The sequence below is a fragment of the Empidonax traillii genome, unplaced genomic scaffold, assembly GCF_003031625.1.
Source record: "Empidonax traillii isolate 1590-97213 ecotype Southwest subspecies unplaced genomic scaffold, ASM303162v1 scaffold250:size724861, whole genome shotgun sequence".
Classification (NCBI taxonomy): Eukaryota; Metazoa; Chordata; class Aves; order Passeriformes; family Tyrannidae; genus Empidonax; species Empidonax traillii.
The window spans coordinates 663211-672081 of NW_020955443.1; the positions used below are offsets into that span (position 1 = coordinate 663211).

The following is an 8871-nucleotide window of genomic DNA, read 5'->3' on the forward strand; positions in this document are numbered from 1 at the left end:
TCCATTCACCACCAATGATAAATGATAAATGACCATTTACTCTTTCATTTACCTGTGGTGGTACCTACTTTTTAGTTTAAAGTCCGTTCTGGTTTTACACATTAAAAAAGAAAAGTGGTTTTGCGCATTTTTAAAACTCAAAAGTCAAATAGAATTTTTTTGGAGAGCAAATATACTGTATTTATGATTAATCTGTATATTTCTGTGTTTTTTCTTTAAGTATTTTATGATCACACATATGAGAGATAAGCTCAACAGTTTAAAAACAGTTTTTAAATACCAGTAACTTTAGGGCCATCCCTATATTTTTGGAAGTCAGCATATATTCAGCATGCATTGGAACACAATCAAAATGTTCTGGTTTTACTCATTTACTCTCCCCTTGGTATTTACAGTGTTATTTAAACCTATATTTCATGTTCTCTAGACTGGTGGCCATGGTTTATTTTGTGAAATGTCAATAGTGGAACTACGTGAACGCCTCGCTCTACTCAAAGAAGCACAGAAGGCAGCAGAGGAAGAGAAGAGAGACCAGATAATTCATGAAAAACAAGCTAAGGAACAACTTATTCTAGAAAAACTGGACCAGATTTCCCAATTCAGAGCAGAACTTGGACGAGCAGCTGCTTTAAAGTCAGTATAAAACAGCATGTGACATTTAAGACATTGCAACTTTGTTAATATTTTGCCAGCCCCTTGAGGAGAAGAACAAGTAGAGAGCAAAATAGTGCCCTTTTGTAAATCAGTATGACTTTTGTCGAGGATTACACTGGGGACAGGATTTCCTTTTTATTCTTGAGAATAATTTGCATCAGATTTAACAAATCTTTTTCATCATTTATGGTTGAAGACACTCCATAGGCTAGTGTTGACAGTATTGCCCCAGGATTCAGAGCCAATAATATAAATTTAGAAAGAAGTTTTGCCTTTCTTCTGTTCCCTTTCAGCTAATCAGAACTAATTTGATGTTATTAGAATCATTCTAGCTTGCCACTTAAAGTGGTTTCTTGTTTTCATCTAAACCAATATTAGGGCTGTAGCTTTCTTCCTTGAATATCATCTGGAATGTCAAAAGGCAGGCCTTATTTTAGAAGTTACAAATACTTTAGGAAGAATATTTTCTAATAGCAATAATAAGTTATAAATTAAATATGGCAGTAGATCAAAGAGGAAATTCTTAGCTTACAGGGTCTCTGATCAAATTCTGCATTTATTATTCATATTTATTATTAATTATTGTATTTATTATTCATTGTCATCAAGGATCCATAACTAACATAGATGCCTCACATATGCAGAACACAGGTCCCTTCCACAAAGGGTTTAGAATCTAAGTTAAAACTATTTACAAAAAAAGCTGAGCCTGTGTAAAAGAATAAAATGTGGCACACATCTTACATCATTTTTACTGTATCTGGAATATTTGCCACTGTTTTCTTGCAAGATGTCTTTCACCTTTTCCCTTTTTTTGCTTTTGCCTTGCTACATTTATTTTGCAAACTGATTTCAGGCTGACATTCTGAAGACATATTTTATCAGGCTACAAACATATGGCTTTAGACATGTCTTAGATTCATGTTTATGGCCAAAGGTGGCTTCTTAGAGTTCAGTTCATGTTATTGATTAATCACCCAGTTCTAAATCTCAATTACAGAAGGCAGTACTGATGTATTGCTTTAACTAGTTTACACTAGTCTCAGCTCTAATTTGGTTTTTTCCTGATCTCCAGTTGATCTCCAAAGACTAGGGTTTTAGTATGTTAGTACTTAAGATAGTTTAATGAATTTAATGAATGAATCAATAACTGTGGACTGTCTGCACAGATCAGTGACCCTCTTTTCTATGGCATTTATCAAGACAAGATTTTAAGACTTAAGAACTTGAAATGGAGTTGGAGCTGGAAATACACCCTCATTGCTAAGCATTCGATATTGTGAAACCCTGTGGGAGCAGCTCCAGGCACTGCTTCCCAGCAGAGACACAAACTAGACATTAGGAACGTGTGTACTACCTGAAACCTGTTTCACTAGTAACTGCTTAAAGAATCATCTGTTCTGCTAGATGTGCAGTCTGTGAATTTTGTATAGGACTGGGTTCCTTTAAACTTTAAACTCTTTGGCTTAATTCAGACCTAAAGCTGTTCTGATCCTGAAATAAGCTATGCTTGAATGAGAAGCTAACTTCGATTCACTTTTTTTGTCCTGTCATTTGAAATGTTTTTTTAGAACAGAGCAACATGCCAAAGATAGTAGAATCCAAATGAGGTTAAACACTAAATTTGCAAGCTTCTGGTCAGACTTATGATAAATAATACAGTGATTTTAATGGTGCCCTGTTTGCTCTCCAAATAAAGAAAATATAGTGTTTCGTTATGGGTGTTGTAAGATATTTGCCTTTCATGGCTCCCAGGCAATCTATGTATGAAACTCAGAAGACTATCCTATAAAGAGTATATAAAAAATACTGTTCTTTAGGAGTGTATTTCATGCATTTTCATCTAGAATCCAAGTCTCTGGTGTTATTTCTGTTAATATAGAAATATGGCACGCTGGCCATAGCATTTACAAATGTTAGACACTTTGTTGCAGTTTTTATTTCTCTCTACAGAAACTATAGGCTTTGTGTATTAAACCTTATTTGCAGACTTTGAATTCTGAAATATCTATCAAATCAGTGTGCGAGATTAATTGCTTGGGTTATATTCTTGATACACTGCACAGGAGATGTAAAAAGCAAATTTTTATGTTTATAAAGTTAAATCATTATAGGGATAGAATAGCAAATCTTACCAATGGTCCTCATAAGTTAGCCTTAGGCATCAACATAAAACGTGTTTATATCTTAAATTGCATTATGTTGAAGGCTACTGCTAATCAGCTAAAGTCTGGCAGCTAAACTTTGCAAAAAAAAAGTGCTTTAATGTCAGCTGGAGTTTAATCAGGGCCCTATCAAGCAGGTTCCTTTCAATGTCATTTACAAACAGACATCCATCAACACGAAAGGAGCACATTGAGCAGGCCTACAGTGAGTTATAATTAACAGAATAGGAAATGGAACATGAAAAATTACTGAGACATCGGCCTTTAACAGACTGCAAGCCGTGACATCCATCACAGCACTGGCTTTGTGAGTGCTTGCAGAACACTCAACAATGAACAGTGTATATGCAGGACGTCCCTTTAACTGCTGGAATTTCACACAGTTTGCAAATCAGCACTGGCATATGAAGTGGATGGACATTTGAGTTCTCAGATTTCAAACCTGAGCAGCATTTATGTGTGTTTGAATACATGCTAATTTACAGAGAAAGAGGACAAGCAGAGGGGAGGGTTATGGATGAATGGCTGTGATAGTCCTATCCAAGTAGAACAGACTTCCTAAAGCAGGAGTTCCTTGGAGTGTCCAGGTATGACTTAGGGGGTCAAAGGCCTTCTGGGTGAGGACTGGAGAATGGAGGCCCATCCTTCAAAACTCGTAAGACACTCTGGCAGCACAACCCTGTGATAACAGCACAGAACTGAGGGAAGGGGCAAACAGCACATGGAGGGGAAAGAAGTAACAGGGAAACGTGTGCTGTGCTATGGCTGTGTGTGGTTGTTGCTTCAGGACTTCAAAAACATAGCCTAGAATAACAAAACAAAAAAGCTGAATAATTAATATAAGGGGCTTTGGTTTGGTACTTCACAATACCAGTGATTTCATTGATTTCACAAATTTAAGAAATACTTCATAAAATAGTCCCGTGTATGTTTGCAATAAGGAAGTTAAGATTTAGCTTCTCATTTCCTACTGCTGGTAATGAGTTCTTCACTAGCACTGAAACAGAAGGAGGAGATTTATCAGCAATGATGGATCAGAAACATAAAGATGTGAAGAGAGGCTGTAAAAAAAGCAAAGCTGGGCTCTTCTTGGTGGTGACCATTGAAAGGACAAGAGGAACATCAGGAAACACTTTTTACTGTGAGGGTGACAAAGCACTGGCACAGCTTGTCCAGGGAGGTTGTGGAGTCTCCATCCTTGGAGATGTTCAAAAGCCATCTGGACACATTCCTGTGCCACCAGCTTGAGGTGGCTCTGCTTGAGCAGGTTGGGGGTGGACAAGATGAGCCCCAGAGGTGCCTTCCAACCTCAGCCATTCTGTGATTCAGTGAATGAACTTTGATTTTACACCCTCATGATCTTTATTTCAAATGAAGAAAACACTTAGGAATAAAAATCACTTCCCCACCTAAAATTAGGTGCCTAATAAGTTGATTATTTTGGAAAGGAGTCAGATTTTGAGTGCTTAAATCCCTCACATTAATACAAAATAGTAATCAGTCTAATAGTGTAGAGTTCTTAAATGTCACAATAATGGCTGCCTTAACAGTGAACTGTTAACAGATACATTCACTTTACTTACTGGAGTACCTAAGAATTATATGGTGCAGGATAGAAAAGGGCAAGGAGGGAAGTACAGGGAGCCCTAGTCACTGAGACTGAGAGTATGAGGAAATAAAAAATATGTTTATTGCACTATAAGGGAATCCTGGTTTTTGTTTTGTTTTGTTTTTTTTTTAACAAAATGTGTTTATTGCACAAGACTCCGTTCTGCAAGGTGAGGTTATAAATACAGTCCCAGCTGCTTAGGTTGACATTCTGGTCCCTAGAACAGTTAAGTCGTCACTTTTACTCCATCTCCTGCAAGTATTGAGTCAGTTAAGAGCTGTCATATATGTATCTCTTTATACTTTTGATGCAAAGCTGAAGTTTGAAAATGTAAATGAAGAGCAAAACGTACTTTCTAGGAGAAATCCTCTGTGCAGATCTTCAAATCTGTCATTTTTTTAAACACAGAAGATTTTTCATAAATTATCACATAATTTTCTATTGAATCTGGATAGGATTTTTCTAACTGTGTACTAGCCCTTTCTGACTGGCTGCTACCTTATTTCCTTTGGAAATGCATGATACGAGGTGACAGAGATCATAAGACATTTTTCTATCTTGAGTCCTGAAAGTTCTCAACTGACCATCACAGAAAAACAGAATTTTAAAATTTTGTTTTTCATTGCTTCCCCTCTTGGAGTTTGTGTTATGATGTGGTGTGGCAACTGAAAATCTATGGGATTGGCAGCTTTTTGGAATAGTGTAGATGACTGGCACGTGACTTCCTGTAGAAGAGGACTGAATATTACTCTGGGGATAAGGAACTATTTACAATGTTAACACAGAAGCAGCTGCTGCTGCTTCATGATGTTAAACCTCTTGCTGTATTTCCTTTAGTTGTATTTACAAGAATCTGGATTTGCACGTAAGGCAAGGTTTTGTTGTTTATTCCCACTGACAAGATTTAATGATCAAGTATTTACATAAAACCTTACTGTTCTGTTCTCCTATATCCTTTGGAATGCAATGCCTTGATACAGTGCAAGTAGAAATAAACCATGTTCTCAATTAGATTAAGTGATAGTACATAATTTTCAGATCTACAGAATAGTGTTAAGAATTGATCTCAGTGTAGCAGAGTATATCACAGTATTAAGGAGGATAAGGAAATGTTATTCTAACTACACGGCATGACACAAGAAGCAGAGAGGTTCAGGAAGTATCTCAGAAAAGCAACTGGAAATGAGAAGCCAAGCTAAACTGTGCAGCTGATTTGGAGTTCAGTCACATTTTAAAATGCAAGAGAGGTCATTCCTCCCCCTCATCCACTCCCTGAGGATTTTGGGCCCTCTAGTCCAGAACAGCTGCTCTGAAGAAAATCTGCCGTCATGGAGAGTTTCCTGTTAGCAAAGAGGAAGCTAACAAGGCAGGCAAAAGCCATCTCTCCCAAGATAAAAGAAGTGTTTGGATCCCTGGAGTCTTGATACAGACACTTTTTTAAGGCAAATTGGTGGATTTAGCATCAGAAGGAACTTCTTCCTTCTTCCCCATCTGCCAGCTTCTTGAGGAGAGTGTGTCTTATACTGAAAACACTTGATGTAAGACCCAAGATACAAGGGTAGAGTTCAGTTGTAAAACATTTATTTCCAAGAGGCACCTTGTCTGTGAAACTAGTCCTGCCACTGGCAGAATGACAGTTACAGAATCAGCTGAACAATGCCCTGGTGCACTCTGCTCTGGGTCATTTGGAGTCTTTATCTGGTTTCCAATAAAAGCAATTGTAATGTTGCGCCACTGCACTATATAAAAGGACCTTTTATAAACTATCCCTGCCAGCTGCCATCAGATCTAACCTGGTTATACCCTATATAATTATGTGCATTCTTTGGAAGATCTGACACTTCCTTTAGCTCTGAATTTGGCCAGAGAATCACAGCTGATCATGACATAATATTAACTCTGCAGTTTGATCATACTAAGCCAAATTCAAGTGCAGTGTTGAATAAAAGAAAAATGAAAAAAGTGAGTCTCTATGTAACATGGTGCAACCTGCATGAGGAAGTTGCGAGTAATTTGTGCCAGTTGTTTGAAAGTAAGCAAAACCTGATCAAACGGAAATTCCACAGGACAGAAAAGTGACTACAATAGAAGGGGAGAAAAAAAGGAAGACTGTCCAATAACCTCTCTCTTATGCTTTACTTTTATGCTGCACATGCTGCTATCAATTTATGTTCACCTAGAGCAACTAACCTTAATTAATACATCACCATCCCAGAGATTCTGTATCTGGGCATTGGGATTACACAGAAAAGAATATCTTTCATTTGCCAAGGAATACAGTGATCAGGATGAATACTAATGATCATATAAGGAAAACTCCACAGCTCTCACAAGCAAAGTGCTGCAGTGTTATCCCAGGTTTTGCACATGTTTTTTTCTAAAGAATATCATGTCAAGCTTGAAGTACTTCAGATATTGTCATCGTGGCATCCTGTGGGAAAAAATTATTCTATATGGTTTAGTAATGCTGTGGTGAAAACAACAAGAGGCAAGTTGCAAATACCATAGGCAAGTTATATGATTTACATCTGTTTTGAGTCTAGCTGGTTCCCAGAAGCAAGAGCAAATTCATTATTATCAAGATAATATATGCTCAGATGGATTTATTCTGTGGGATGATATTATTTTGCCTTCTCATTGCTTCTTTTTGATTTTGCAGGCAAGAAGAAAAGAAATCGAAGTCCCAGCCTGGTGAAAGGCCCATGAAAGACGAACGCATTTTAAACCTGCAGAGGAAGATTGTAGAAAAAAAAATGGAGCGTAAAAAGCAAGCAGGACTCCTAAAGACTTTCCCCCAGAAAACCAGCATCGTGCCAAGCAAGGTCTGGTTATTACATAAGGAGAAAAGCTCTGCAATAGACCTGCTGTTCACAGACCTTTGCTCAACTGCCAGCACTGGCAAGGGGGGCAGAGGCAGATGGTGCCATGCATGACCGGCAATAGCAACACCCTGCTTCCTGCACAGGCACAGTTTCTCCAGCCGTGGCCTTGACCTCACCTTCCTGTCACACATTCTGCCACCACGGAGCAGGGTTCATCCATTCTACACCTGCCATCCCACTCTTACTATCCCAGCAGGACAGCACCTTATCCCCTGTCTCTAACTTTTGTCTTTCCCAGCTTCCCATCACACACACCCCATCCCAAACTGGGATTGCCCCCTCTCACCTGGGGTATGTTTACAGTTCATCATTCCCATGGTTTTGTGGAGTGTTGCAGCTGTGTTTAAGTCATCTTAAACTGGGCAAGCCGCTCAGGTTACCTTTCTGTTCATCACACACCTACTTTGATGTTGACAAGTTTCCCAATCATGTTAGAAAACACACGGCGTTGTCAGCCAGCAGGATCAGGTAGAATTTCAGTGTATCCTCTGAAGAGGAGGCCACTGTATCACCTGCAGTCTGATCATCTGTGTGTCTTTCCTGCAGGATTCTTCGCAAGGGAACCACTGGAGAGAACTGGAAGAGATTCGGGAAAGACAGTTCAAACTCCTTCAACATGGCTTCATGGCCAGGGAGGCAGCTCAGAAAAGGGCTGCCTGTGTGGCTGCAAGAATTGGAACCACAAGCTATATACTGCGCTCTGATGTACAGTAAAATACACTTGGAATCAATTCAGGCCTGCTGGAAATCTCCCAGTGTACCTGGGAGAGGTACAAGGTTGAGTGATTCTTTATTTCACCTTTTCAGTGTGATTAGAAAAAATGTAAGGTCTTACAGGCGCAATAGAATAAAAATGGGTGTGTTTCTTTATAATTTTATTTTTTATATTATTTTATAATGATGTAATGAATAATTACAATATAATGATTTTTTTTTCTGCTATAATCAAAAGCTTTGAGAAACTGAAACCTTATCATCAGAGATCCTACAAGCAGAATGGCAAATATCTGGGTAAGAATGTTGAGCCCTGTGTTTCTGTTATAGTGTAGTATGCCACGGTTTGCTACACTCATCTTCCAGAGGGTCAAAAATGAGGGCAAAACCCAAGAAACATTTGTTTACATATGCATCTTTTCAGAAGGCATGGTCAGCCCAAGGTTCTAACACGTCTTCTTACATGACAGTAACTGTGTGTAAGAGGATCACCAGTTTCAACACTGGTTTTAGAGGATGAGGGAAAATCTGTTTAGAAGGTTTAGGTGATGTGATAGCCTCCAGGAGCCAGTGTCTAGATTCAGTGACCCAGGCAGACCATCCCTCTATTTGCAGATGTAAATCTCTTCAGTATTTAAGCAGTGGAAGGAGAACATAACATTGTTTGATCCCTTTAGGAAGCTGCTTCCAGAAAAACTCAAAGTTCTGTTACTCACTTAGAAGATAATTTGCCCTCTATGACAATTTCTATATTGTGTAAAACAGCCTTTAAATCACAAGACTTATCCAGGCACAAAGCCAAGGAGTATATAAATTGGAATTAAAATCTGCACAGCAGTAAGACTAT

At 38.5% G+C, this 8871-nt stretch overlaps 1 protein-coding gene across 4 annotated transcripts in view; it reads left to right on the forward strand.

Annotated features, from left to right (window-relative positions):
• The window catches only part of CFAP99 (cilia and flagella associated protein 99), a 57690-nt gene extending 49510 nt beyond the window's left edge, over positions 1-8180 (forward strand). For all 4 annotated transcript variants that reach the window (XM_027889067.1, XM_027889069.1, XM_027889068.1 and 1 more), the window contains 3 exons: positions 428-633; positions 7088-7250; positions 7857-8180. In XM_027889067.1, coding sequence (XP_027744868.1) covers positions 428-633; positions 7088-7250; positions 7857-8024 — 537 coding nt within the window. In that variant the 3' untranslated portion in view covers positions 8025-8180. The remainder of the gene's footprint in view (positions 1-427; positions 634-7087; positions 7251-7856) is intronic.
• The last annotated feature ends 691 nt before the right edge of the window (positions 8181-8871 follow it).